Raw genomic sequence first — 13,099 nt, 5'->3', positions numbered from 1 at the left:
AAAATTATATATGAAATTTCATAATATAAAGACAAACATATATTTATACATAATAGCTCGATGTAATATGACTTTTCTGGCAATTTCGGTTTGTATTTTGGTTGCCCACATAAAGTTACAATTACAACTAAAAATTTGCTATTTTCGAAGATATTCTATGTCATAATAATAACAGTAATACGAGAATGTTGTGCAATAATAACGCGCCGATGTGGAAAGCACGGGTACAATTTTGATATAGGCGCCCCGTTCTATTTAAATCATCATAACTTTGGCTGTACGTTTATATAAATATGCCGTTCGAAAGCGCTTGAATAATATATTCCGAAATACTTGCACATTTCTCCTGGGGCACCCTGTACCGATATCTCTTTTCGAAGTATGACACACATAAGCAGATAAATGAAAAGTATGCGCGTCTACATTTTGATACGACACACAAACACGTCGATCTTGTTGTGTATCTCCCAAGTATCTCTGAAGTACGTATATTTAGCACATCGAACGCAATATATGACGTTTCCAATGCATAACATACGTGTAACGTAATAAAGCACACTTGCGAAACATGCCACTGTGGATTTATCTCTTATATGGAATCGAGATAAACCGCGTAATTAATTCAATCGCACGTATTTGTGCATTTGAGCGTAGCGCAAATGGTGCGCTCGGTGGTTTAACGGGCGTAAGTTACAGTCGGCGAGCGTGCACCCGCGCCGAATTTTGCAAGAATCATCGCGATAGAGTTTCGAGAATTGTACTTTCGAGCTCGCTGTAAAATCACGTTTTACGAGCTCGAGCTGTATAGCTGGTCGCGAAGTCGCGCGGAGCCGTGCAAGTTGCTCCGCGTGGTATATGATTTTTATGATATGCAAAATGTATAGGCGAATCGGTAAATGGTGCCGTATAGTAAATGATGATATCGATGATTTTGGAACGCATGCCAATTAGAAGAGATTTAATAATCTTCCAAGCAGATAGTAGTGCTCTTTCACCGCAACCAGTAAAACATTTTCATTCTCGTAATTTGTGATTTATGGTTAGTTTGATATAACTGCACAAGTCCTGAGTTATTTTTATTAGAGCGAACCGCTACATCGCGTACGATCGAGGTCTGCCGCGATGTATCGACTGTCAGTGGAAGAATAATAAAGTATAGCGCAGAGTGCCCTTAAAAAAATCAAAAGAACGCACATTGACGTTTCTACGGTCGCGTGATAAACAAGTGCCACATATACAGCGGGAGCGTGATATCGATTATCTCGACTTCTCAAGCAATTCTAATGATTTCAAAAGGGCATAGAGCTGAAATAGTATCGTGTTTTTCTTACCTTGCGAAGTGCCCGCTAGGTCCGGTGTTTGCAAGCCATGGCCCAATCCTGGAAATTTCACTATCGTCACACGTAGCAACGGCGGTGCTATCGCGCGCAGAAACTTAACAACGGCCTGTACGCAATTTCACAATTAAAGTAAAACGCGTCGGTGCTGACCAAGGTAATGCGAGTGCAACAGAAAGTCAACGATAAGTCGGCTACACGCGAATACACCGATGCAACACCGTGTCCGAGACTCCAGCTGCACAAATTACGTTCGCGAAAACGGTGCTTTAAACAAAACATAATAATCGCCGCGGTGAAGAAGCCCGTGTGTGTCTAACTTTTTAAAATGCGAAATAAAATAGAAAAGTGCTCAACTCAATGGAAGAAGCGGCACTCGACTCTTAATCCTATGAAATGATACGAAGAACCATGTGTGCGCTGGAGCAACGAATCGCGTATACGCTTTTGACCCTTAAGTGCGAAACAAATATGCGATGTAATATGTTTTCCACGCAAAAAAACATCTAGTTTCATTCCACAGTTCACTTGAAACTGCGGAAAAGGGGTTGAAAAATGATATTAAAATTCTGGCGCACTTGAGAGTCAAGAACGTGAGAGCAGCCGGAAGCCGAGCTGCCGAAATTGGTCTGTGCGTACAGGCCCACGCGGAATCCGCGCTCTCCACGTACCTGACAGCGGCGTGTGATCGGTGGTGAGTGCCGCCATGCTGAAGTTGAAGCTGCCGGGCGTCGATGTGAAGAGCTTGCTTTCCGGTAGGAAGTTCTGCGCGGACGTGTGCTCCGGCTCGGGCTCGTGCTCGTTGCTGCTCGCGGACGCGGGCGGCCGGTCCGACGCCGCGGCGCCGGAATCCGACGAGTCCTCGTTATTCCCTGCGTTACCGCCACCCCCGCCGCCGCCGTTGCCGCCGGTCAGCTCCAGCGGCTCGCACTTTATATTGTCCTCGACGAGGCTGTTCTCGTCGTGCACCCCATTGCCCTCCACCTTCGTCGACAGGTGATTGTTCTTGACCATTGAGAAGTCCGTGGGCGTGGCGTCGTTGTTGTTGAGCGGCGGCGACGGCACTCGCGGTCTCTTCGCCGATTCATCGTGCGGGTCCGGGGTGCGTCTTTCGTTGCGACGTATCTGGGCTCGGCGCAGTAGCTGCTGTACCGTTGTAGGCGTCGGGGTCACAGGTGTAGGCGGTGATCCGCCGCGAGGAAAAGTCTCCTCCAACTTCTCGTGGAACGGCAGGTGGTTACCGCCGGACGCCAATGCACGGACATGGGACAGCTGGAAACGAAAAACGGGGACGGGAACGGTAGAATTAATTCTACGATGTGCACACAGACGCACACGTACACACACGTGAATGAGACGGCCGTAATTATTGAGAACGCGATATGCCACCCGGATTTGCTGTTTAATTGATCGATAAATCGTCTCCGCCGAAATAATAGTTGGAGTAAATTGAAGAGTTGCGCAATGACCGCGATACGTATCGATATTCGATACTATACATTACAATGTGAATACGATTTTCGGTATCGACCGCATCTCTTTATCTTTGTTTGCTTGACCTATGACAATTACGAATTCGAATCAAGATAGACGCTTTCTGCATCGAGATAACACAAAAGCCAAAGTAATGTCTATTGGTGATAATATTACAAGATACCGAGAGAGCTTTCGAGAGAGATACGCGCGGATCGCAAACGTTATATAGGCGAGTATGTATCTGTATGTGACGCGCCGCGCGCGCGAGCGCACGAATACAGTTGTGTACGATGAGAAAATTTTATGTCAAAAATTACTATGATACAGCAGCGGACTATAAGAGGAATTTCAAGTTTAAATACTGCAGTTCAATTATGCGAAAAACGTAGTACAAATTTTTATAATTCTCTCATGCCGTAACTTTGGGTATAAAATTTTTTCTGCCCACGTATATACACGAAATTCACGCTTACACGCGGTTTTACCAAGGATCGAAATCGTACAATTGCGGTGTGTTCAATTTCGATCGCTGTAGGCACGAAAAGATGAAACCTTACGCCAGCTGTTGCGCCTCCATTGTCGCACGTAAATGCAGAAATCATCGTTTTCACGTGCCTGCAGCACCGAGAGCCCCCCCGAATACACCGGAATTACATCGCTTTCAATCCGCGTAATTGCGCCCCGAACGTACCTCGTCTCTGTCGGTTTGTTCGGCCTGTTGCGTGAGGCCCGATACCCTGAGGACCTCTGCGGTCTTTAGAAAACTACTAAGAGAACGCTGGTGCACGTTCACCTCGCCGTGATAAATAAACTCCACTAAGGCATGCAAGTCGCTGAACGCCACATCCTGGAGCACTATTACTGGGTGCTTGCACGGCGTGCTCTGAAACAGTGCAATGTATTGCGCATAACTATTAGCAATGGCGATTAATTTTTCGCCAGCCGGCGATATAGAATGTCTATTATTGTTCCTTATCCAAGGAATATTCACAACTTTATTTTAAACAAATAACTTTGATCTAATGGTTTTTTTATTCATATTTACATCTGGAGAGAAAATCGTTTTTTTCATCAAGAACGACGAAAATGATTCTTTTCATAAGCAATATTTTTTTCTTTCGCAAGCTTTTCGAAATCCGCAATAATTTCAAATTCTCAACTCAAACAATTTCAGAGGGTGAAGTCTTTGAAATGTCAACACGTGTGACGTGCTTTAAAATTATTTTTGTTTACTCGACAAATGTGCACTGTACTCGGCGAAAACCGAATGGGAAATAGGCTTGTGAACATTCCGTGTTAGCGACGAAAGAAACGAGCCTTACCTTGAGCAATTCTCGAAAGTACGGACTACAGGCGGAGAGAACGACGCGGTGTGCTTTCAGGCTTTTGCCGTCGCACGCCAGCGTCACGTCCACAAAGTCCTCATCGTCCCGCAGATTTTCAAACGCCGAGGTTATGCTGCTCTGGTAATTATTCCATCGCAGACAGAAATGTTGTGTATCTACCATCGTTGGTTTCTATTCACCTGCAATCAGAAGTAACGCCTGCTGCCACCGATTAAACGAAAAACTTAACGTTTCACGTTATTAACGCCAGTCGCGGAAAGTAATTGTTAATTTCGGCTACGATTCGCGGACTAGTGCACAGCGCGCACCGATAAGCTTGCAGATAATTTTAGATAAGTCCACTTTCGACATTCGAGAATATAATTGCAACGTATACGCATATTCGGCTGATATCAAATCGCAATTGCATATGTACGGCATTCTTGATAAATTAGAATTGATGAAAAAATTGTGAGAATATGCGAAAGTCGCGCGGAGAGAAAACGCACAGTAATACGACAGAAATTTATTCTATTCTATTCTATTCTGTTTAATTACTAGACTAATTTACATGTACTCAAGAACATGGTCGAAAGGTCGACCGAAACGTATACGAAGAATACAGAATAAAGAAGATTAAAAATAAGCATCTAAATCTCTTTCTCCAATTTGTGAGAAATTTATTCCTCCGTTATGTAATACGTATATAATTTATCTATGATATTTATTTATTTCAATGACGAAAAAATGTACCGAGAGAGTATAAATTTTCATATACGTATAACTCAAAATTGTTAACAAGACAAGAAAGTTTTCTCTTAAGCATGCAAATTTATTGCGAATAATTCAAAATTGTATTATGTAACATTAAGATTTGTCGATTTCTTGAGAAGATTGGAATTTTATAGAAATAAATTAATTATGCAAAAACATTAAGAGTTACGAAAAACATGTGACACACGGATACAAATAGAAATGTTTCTTCATGTTCATTCAAATGCGTAAGAAATAATCTAAAAATTATGTTGCGAAAAAAAGTTTGAAAAAAATCGCAATAGTGACATTAATGCGACTTGGAAATTTCGAAAGAGAAGTGAAATAATTGCGTGGATAGATAAACTTACCACGACGGGAGAAAGAGACACAAGCGTTTATTTGCCCAATTGTGCAAAAGGCGGCGATTACGGGAATAAAATCTAAGAGGCACTGTATGCGATCCAGGAAAATTAGGTCGTCAAGCTGGAGCCAATCCAGTGCGTTGATTAAATAATTCTCCGCTACTTATAAAAGCGAGAGCACTAAATGTGCGCTGATAGTGTTATCTTAGCAAAATGATAAAAAAAAAAGATCTTAAAACAAATTTACAGAGCTCATCTTTTTCTCTTTTTTTCCTTTTTTTGCATAAAAGCGTCAGAGAGAAAGAGAAAGAGAGAGAGAGAGAGAGAGAGAGAGAGAGAGAGAGAGAGAGAGAGAGAGAGAGAGAGAGAGAGAGAGAGAGAGAGGATCGCACCAGGATAAACGGCGAGACATTTAATGACAAAGCATTTTTATATTTTGTGTCTACTAGCAAAATTGAAAACGATAAAGCTATCGCCGCCGCGTTTTATTGGTTTAAAACTAACAAAACCTGTGTAACAGATTCGCAAATTCATTTATCCCAAATATCATATACGTATCGTGTATCGATAACGTGAATTCCGACGATTCAAACTTGGTCCCGTCTCGTATTATTTTTTTTTTTTTGTTGGTCGCCGCGCAATGAAGTAAACGAAAATAAAATAAACAATCTGGAGAGAATTGGCAGGAAGAAACGCTTGTATCTCCTTTTTTTCCTAACAATACATTCTAATAATATAGAAATGGTTTTTTCAAGCTCCCGCTATCATATCCTGCTAAATTTACGTGTGACGTACACGAGAGATAACTTCGCCACTGAACATTGTTTGATAACAGAAAAAACGACGGGCTCTCGCATTCGAATAAAACGTAAGCAAAAAAAAAAAAAAAAATTAACTATCGCTATTCGCGCGCTTTATTGCCGGCGGCGCGAACGAGTAACGCCGTTGCTATTTGCACAACTTTGCACATAGCCGGTCGCGGGCCATGAATAATCGCAAATGAGAGATTACGCCGGCGAAGAATTTCGTGCCGGATTTTTGGAATTACATGTGTCACATATTATTACGTATCGCACTGTTCGAAATGCCGGCAGCCGTCGGAAGCACACGTACACACGCGATCGATCAATGGATCCTTGAGATCCTGAATACGATACCTTCTCGCACACACACGAGTGAACAGCTCTCGCACGATATATATGTATGGTTTTTAAGGCACGCTCGATCGGCAACGAGAATCACAGTTTGCCAACGGACGCGTTATCGCGAGGGAACACCTATCGGCCGTCATGCCGCGTAAGCTAATGACCGAAACAATGAACCGAACACGACGGCGGGACGACTGCGTGCCGTTTATCTCTCGTTGCGGCACGCCACCGCGCGAGAAAAAAAAAGCCGGAGCCAACACTGAACACTTTGACTGGCGGCGAAAAAAATCCGTACCGCGGATCCACGACACACAGCCGGTTCCTCTCGCGGCGCGCGAGAGATCGAGTGTCTACACGATCGATCTGGCAATCCTGCGTGACACCTGCGTGACCAGCGTGTATGATAACGCGTGAGAGAGTTCGGCGAGAGTGGGACGAATTCTTGGCCGTGTGCGTATCTCGGAAATTGGATTCGTGAGAGCGTTTGCGCGTCGCGAGCACGAGCGTACGAGGACGCGAGGATATCGGTAAATACACTTCAAATAAATACTAAACGATTTCGTCGTTCCTTCCTTCCTGCGCGTGGATCATCCTCCTACCCCTCCGCTCCCCCCCATCGCGCCAACACCAACCACCACCACCACCCCCACGCCGTCGCCGCCGCCCGCCCGAACTGTCGGCCACACCGAAAGTGATCGCGATCAAACGAGGACGGGGCGAAGCGCGAGCGGCGGACGGAGAGGGACAGATAGATAGACGGAAACGGGATGCAGGAGCGAGAAAGATCGAGACACAAGATCGAGCGCGCCGCGACTTTCGGACTTGCCGCGCGCACGGAGATCCGCGACTCGTTTGCGCACGAGGATAAATCCGGACGTCCGTGCGAGATGTACGGAGCGAATTAGGCCGACGACGATGGTATATCGTCCGAGTCACATGCCGCTCGCAGTATAAAAGGGAGGATCGCGCGACCGAGCGAGAAGAAAGGCGGCTGCCCTATCTACAACCAGAGAACCGGCGCGGTGCGGAAGCGGAGGCGGCGGCGGCGGCGGCGGCGGCGGCGGCGATGACGGCGACGGCGATGACGACGACGATGACGCGCGCGGAATCTTCTGCACCTTGACTGGGGGCGCCGCGAGCGAGCAGTCACCGCAGCAGACTCCTTCCCCGTCGCATGCCGTGTGCGAGCGAAACCGACCAACCCCTAAAACGTCACGTCACGACTGTGCGACTCCGTCGCGGAGAAGGCGCCGCGCTTTTCACCCTCCGCGTCTCGCGGGGGAGGCCGGTACGTCGCGAGGCCGCACGAAAACGTACGAAAAGCCGGCGATCGCCGCCGTTTACGTGAACGGGGCGCGTAGAGCGCGGGAGAGGGTGAGAGCGCGGTGACGGGGGCGGGAGGAACGAAGGAGAGAAAATTCGCGTGGGTAGGGGGGAGGGGGGGGGGCGGGGAGAGACGAGGAGAGATAACGGAGGATACAGGGAAAGGATGGGCGAGAGAGAGAGAGAGAGAGAAAGACTTAACGGCGGGCATATTGAATGACATGCGGACTGAGAAAAAGATGGACGGGAGATTTGACGAAAATGGAAGGGATTTTTTTTTTCTTACAGCACTTGAGATACACCTCTGATCGATAATACGCATTTAGAAAAGCGTTTAGATGAACGGTACGCGAACGGGGCCGAGAAAAGACGGAAAGAAAGATGAACAGCGCGGCGAGTGTCCAATGACAGATTCTGCGAGCGTCGCGTGTGTGATAAGACGGAGACGTGTGTGTACGTGTGCTGAACGACACGCAAAATGAGACAGAAAACGGACGGTTAATTGAAGAAGAGGGGAAGAGAGATAGATAGAGAGAGAAGCGAAGCGTCGTAATCCGTTTCTTATGTTCGAGTAATGAATCGGCAAGGTCTGGCGGCGAACAATAGACGCGCAAACGTCGCGACTGCATAAAATATCGCGGATTGAAATTGTATAATTTCGCGAAAGTTAAAATTGACTCTTTGATACAAAAAAATTTTGATAGTATTAATGTATAATTTCCGCTGTAGTTTAATTTTCAGCCAGAAATGCATGCGGAACAATTGCTCATTATGCTATTGTTCACATTTCCATTGTCGTTTCCACAAACAGGACATTTCGATGCATTTGCATTAAAGTTTAAGTTTATCGGTGTGTTGTAAATTGCGTCGATGTGTTACAAATCTTATAAACTACAACAATAGAGCATTGCTGCGATAAAAAAATGTCAATTGATCAGATTTCTCTTTACAAAACTTTCCGAGAATAACCGTGTTCGAGTTACCGATTAAACGCTTCAGTTCAGTGTCATGTGTGCTGATCGCAGCACGCGATGAGCTTAATTCAAAGAGCGAAACCGATGCAATTTCAATAAATTCGATTTTTCATGCTATAGCTATAAAAAAATATATCTTCCGTCAGTCGCTGTATTTATTACATATTGCAAATATAAAAATCATTTTGGCATCAAAATTATCGGCTGCCGACCGCGATAGCATAAGTCTAAAATAAACCTTTCACTCGCAGTTTCACTCGCAATTTTTATACGTCAATTTTAAAATTTAAATTTTATTTTAAAAAATAAAAAAGATTTATTCGCGTATCTAGGCGACAGAAAATATCATGATTCGATTCAAATGTCATGTCTTCAAGGTTTGAAATCGCGAAGAATGTAAAAATACCGCGCGTAAAAAAGAATCAGAAAAAATACTGTGAAAAATTTCTGAATACCGTTGCATATTTATTATCACGCGTTCAGTATGAAAACAAAATTCTAAACTATTCGTAGCGAGGTGTGAAATTCACTTTCAAGGCAACGCGCTCGTTTACGCAGCTCAATTACCTGTGTGGGATCTATCAGAGAATCGCTCTCACGTGCGTCGCCTCTTTCCGGTGCCGCCGATTTCAAACCACCATCCTCTCCGAAGCTTCTGGTTCTCTCTGCGGTCTGGCGGATCTTCCGGTCCTTTTCCCCCGCACCGGCTGTCACTGTGCGGCACGCGTCTCGCAGTTAAATATCATCGTTCACCGACGACGCGCGGTGCCAATTGACCGAATCCCGCGGCGGTGGCCTCGTTATCGCCGTTATGCCTGAAAACCATCCGTTTCTTTCGTGCTCTGTGTGCTCTCCGTGAATCTTATGTGCGAGAGAAAGAGAGGGGGAGAGTGAGTGAGTGAGAGAGAGAGAGAGAAAAAAAAAGAGATCCTGTCGCGCGCGTTTGAACCAATCTACCCCCTCATTACTGGCAGCGGTGGTTGCACACCCGCGTGCACATGTGCGTACGCATGCATCCACCCTCCCTCTCGCTCGCTCGCTCGCTCGCGCGCGATGCACTCAGCATACGCGCTCATGCACGCGAAGACACCGTTCTTCTCTCTCTCTCTCTCTCTCTCTCTCGCTCCCTCGGACTGTACACGCATTATACGCAGACGCACATGCATATATCGTACACATACTTGCACATTCACACACGCACGTTGCCGCGATCGGCACCGCTGAGAAGATCGTCGGGAAGCGGAGTCTCATCCGACTGTCTGGATATATGTAGCTCTTTTCTCGCCTGCTCCGAAACACTCGCGGAGAAGGGAAAAAAAAAAAAAAATTTGAGCGATGACGAAAGATCCTCTGCCGCGACTCTCCCCTCGTCCTTATCTTCTCGTCGAGCCGGCCACGTTTCGACCGCGAAATACGAATTTGATCGCGAAGGCGAGGCGATTGACAGCACGGGTGGACGTCCGGACTGGAATGAACGCACCTACCACGTGTGTGCCAGCACACCGTTCGGCGAAAGAGAGAGAGAGAAAGAGGGAGGAAGAAAGGCGCACGAGGGCTTCCCGTCTAGTTGCTCGTGCCCGCGAAACAATCCTCAGTGCGGCAAGTTCGAGGTCGGACGAACCGCGATGACACGATAAGCATAATCACTGTCGCGCAGCATCACGCGGGGAGCAGCTGCCTGCTTCGTAAAACGGGCGAACGACGACGGGCGGAAGGGAAATTCGAAAGCGGGATGAAAGCGCGAAATAGTGCGAAAAGGGGGAAGAGAGAGAGCGAGAGTGTGAAAAAGAGGGCGGCGGGAGAGGGAGACGCGAGGAGGAGCCGGCGGAAAAAAAAAAAGAGAGACGTGCGTAACGTAAACCGGCGCGTTTACAGTGACACGACGAGCCGACGAAGCACCAAGTACGGGCTGCTGTTCCCGAGCCTGGTTAGGACTAGCATGCGGGGGGAAGGCTCCCGCTTCGCCCGCCGTTATTCTTTATCGGAGCATGAGACATCTGTCGTAATAAGTGCGGACTAAAAAATAGTGCGTACGCAGAGAAAGAGAGCGTGAGAGCCGGGAAGGCGCGCGAGAGCGAGAGAACCGGCCACCGGGAGTGCCATGGTGGGAGAGGTTGATGCTTGCGGCCGCGGCGGCTGTTTCTCTCCCCGTGTACCCCGCAATCTTGGTCTCTTCCCTCTGCCGCACTCTCACACACACACACACACACACACTCTCTCTCTCTCTCTCTCTCTCTCTCTTCCCTCCGCCGGCGCGCCGCTCCACCCCGCCGTAATCAGTTCATGAGACGAAAATGCGCGTAGCCAGTGCGAACCGAGTTTGAGCTATAAAAATGTTGATCCGTCTAAGGAGCCTGAGAACGCGACGCCGGATCGTTGCAGATTTCTCGGATGCTCGGAGAACCGCGTGTCTCCCTGCGTCCGATTTAATCCCATCACGTCGTATCACGAGCAATTGTTAATACTCATAATTTATTAATACTTTAATTGTCGAAATGCTTTTTGAGCATTTGCACGCTTCGGGATGAGGAGAAAGCCGTTGATTCGCGGGAAACAGAAGGCGAGAGAGAGAGAGAGAGAGAGAGAGGGAGAAAGAGACGCGCGCGTTTGCGCCTTACGTTATCCTGAGATAGAGAGCCGAGCGTTAAAACGGTCGAGTTAGATTTAATCCGTTCTGGATGTGATTCCGCGCGAGAAGAGAACGAAATTGCAAAATGTTCGCTGCGTGTTTCGACACTGAGATCGATAAACGAGATCCGCTCCGCCGTCTCCCCGATAATTATGTACCCCTCATTCGTTAACATTAACGAAGCAAAAACGCTCTCGCTCGCGGGTGTGCGCGAGTATGTATCCTTGCCGCGGCACGCGCGCCGTCCTGCTCCTGCTAAACTCGGCAGTAGCACCCAGAGCTATTACCCCCTCTCGCTCTCTCTTTCTCTCTCTCTCTCTTTCTCTCTCCTTCTCTCTCTCTCTCCCCGTCTCTCTTTCCTGCTGTGCACCACCGTAGGCGACCCCACTCGATTCGCCCCTCAAAAAATCATTACGCCCTTCCACGGGCTGCGCATGAACGCGGTTTTAATTCGCTACTAGAAAAGTAAAATGTAAACGGTGGTGGGCTCGAGGGCTCGTGAAGGGGCGGGTGGTGGCTGGTGGCGGACTTTGGGAGGATGAGAAAAAGGCGGATGGAGTGCGAGAGAGCGAGAGAGAGGGGGAGTGAGAGCGTGAGCCGCGGGGGGGGGAGGGGGGGCGCGCGCGGGCGGTATATGGGTTGGCAGAGGCGGAGACGGGATGGGGGAGCGCAGGGTTGCGGCCGGACGACTACGGGGTGGGAGACGAAGTTTCGCGGACGTGGTCGAGGACGAGGCGAGCGAGTGTACGAGGAATGAAGCGACTGCGAGAGTAGCGCGACGTAGGACAGATCCTTTTTCCTCCGACTAGCGGAGACTAGCAGGAGGAGGAATATGACGGCGCGAGGACGGGGGCGCGGGACGGCTGAGATGGAGAGGGGGTGGTGGTGGTGGCGAGAGGAGGATATGCTGCGCCCCTACTTCTCTAGGGGTTCCATTGTAATATTTATTGATTGGATTCCTAGGAGCCCAGGCTGTGAGGGCTGTGGCACCTATGCTTGGACTAGATTGCGTACGAGCGCTCGTCGCGACATTCGTCGGCGATTGAGCCGCTACTTTTTTTCACTACGTTTTTTTCACTTTGTTCTTTTTTCTCTCCTCTTTTTTCCCCGCGCGCTTCGCCTATCGACATTTTCCTCTCACTCTCTTTCTCTCTCTCTCTCTCTCTCTCTCTCTCTCTCTCTCTCTCTCTCTTCTCCTTTCTGCGATCCACGTGGTGTTAGATTTTGCGTTAATGCTTGTAATACGCTTCGAGCGAGCGACACGTGTCCTTGTACGATTGCGAACAAAGAGTAGCGAAAGAAGTATTAATTACAATGCGACACATATTGAGAAATTTGAAATTTAAATTGAGCAATTGTCAAATATAAGAAAGCGCTCGAAATGCACGAGTTATTTTTGCGACTTCCTTCAATGGAAATAAACGAATGAAATACGATACGTATTTTGCAACATACGAAAATACTCACAATCTCAAATTTTAACTTGGGTTATTACGGATAGTTTTGCAAACGATTGATTGACATAGATGCACACATGCGAGCGAAATCCATTTATAGAAAAAAAGAAACTATTCTTGAGAAAGATCTATGATTTTGTCCTAAAAAATATTTTATTATTATTTAAATTATTATTTAAAATATTTTATTATATAACTATTTTAACGTGTAGACCGATGACGCAAAACAGTCGTTTATTTTATGAGCGGTCGATTTCAGCAAGGAGCATATCAAACGGCATATATTATCCACAAAAATGCAAATGCAAATTC

General features: G+C 47.0%; 1 protein-coding gene across 12 annotated transcripts in view; it reads right to left on the bottom strand.

Annotated features, from left to right (window-relative positions):
- The window catches only part of br (broad-complex core protein), a 50,012-nt gene that overhangs the window by 24,200 nt on the left and 12,713 nt on the right, over positions 1-13,099 (bottom strand). The window contains exons 1-6 of one of the 12 annotated variants that reach the window (XM_067355592.1): positions 9,883-10,937; positions 9,269-9,516; positions 4,136-4,338; positions 3,505-3,696; positions 2,009-2,609; positions 1,332-1,379 (exon numbers count right to left, since the gene is read on the bottom strand). In XM_067355592.1, the coding sequence (XP_067211693.1) occupies positions 1,332-1,379; positions 2,009-2,609; positions 3,505-3,696; positions 4,136-4,321 (1,027 nt within the window). In that variant the 5' untranslated portion in view covers positions 4,322-4,338; positions 9,269-9,516; positions 9,883-10,937. The other 11 variants (XM_067355590.1, XM_067355591.1, XM_067355596.1 and 8 more) reach the window with 11 other exon arrangements.

Source organism: Linepithema humile, chromosome 5, assembly GCF_040581485.1.
Source record: "Linepithema humile isolate Giens D197 chromosome 5, Lhum_UNIL_v1.0, whole genome shotgun sequence".
In the NCBI taxonomy this organism is placed as follows: domain Eukaryota; kingdom Metazoa; phylum Arthropoda; class Insecta; order Hymenoptera; family Formicidae; genus Linepithema; species Linepithema humile.
Note: the sequence above shows the minus strand (reverse complement) of the source record. Positions and strands in the feature narration are given on the sequence as shown.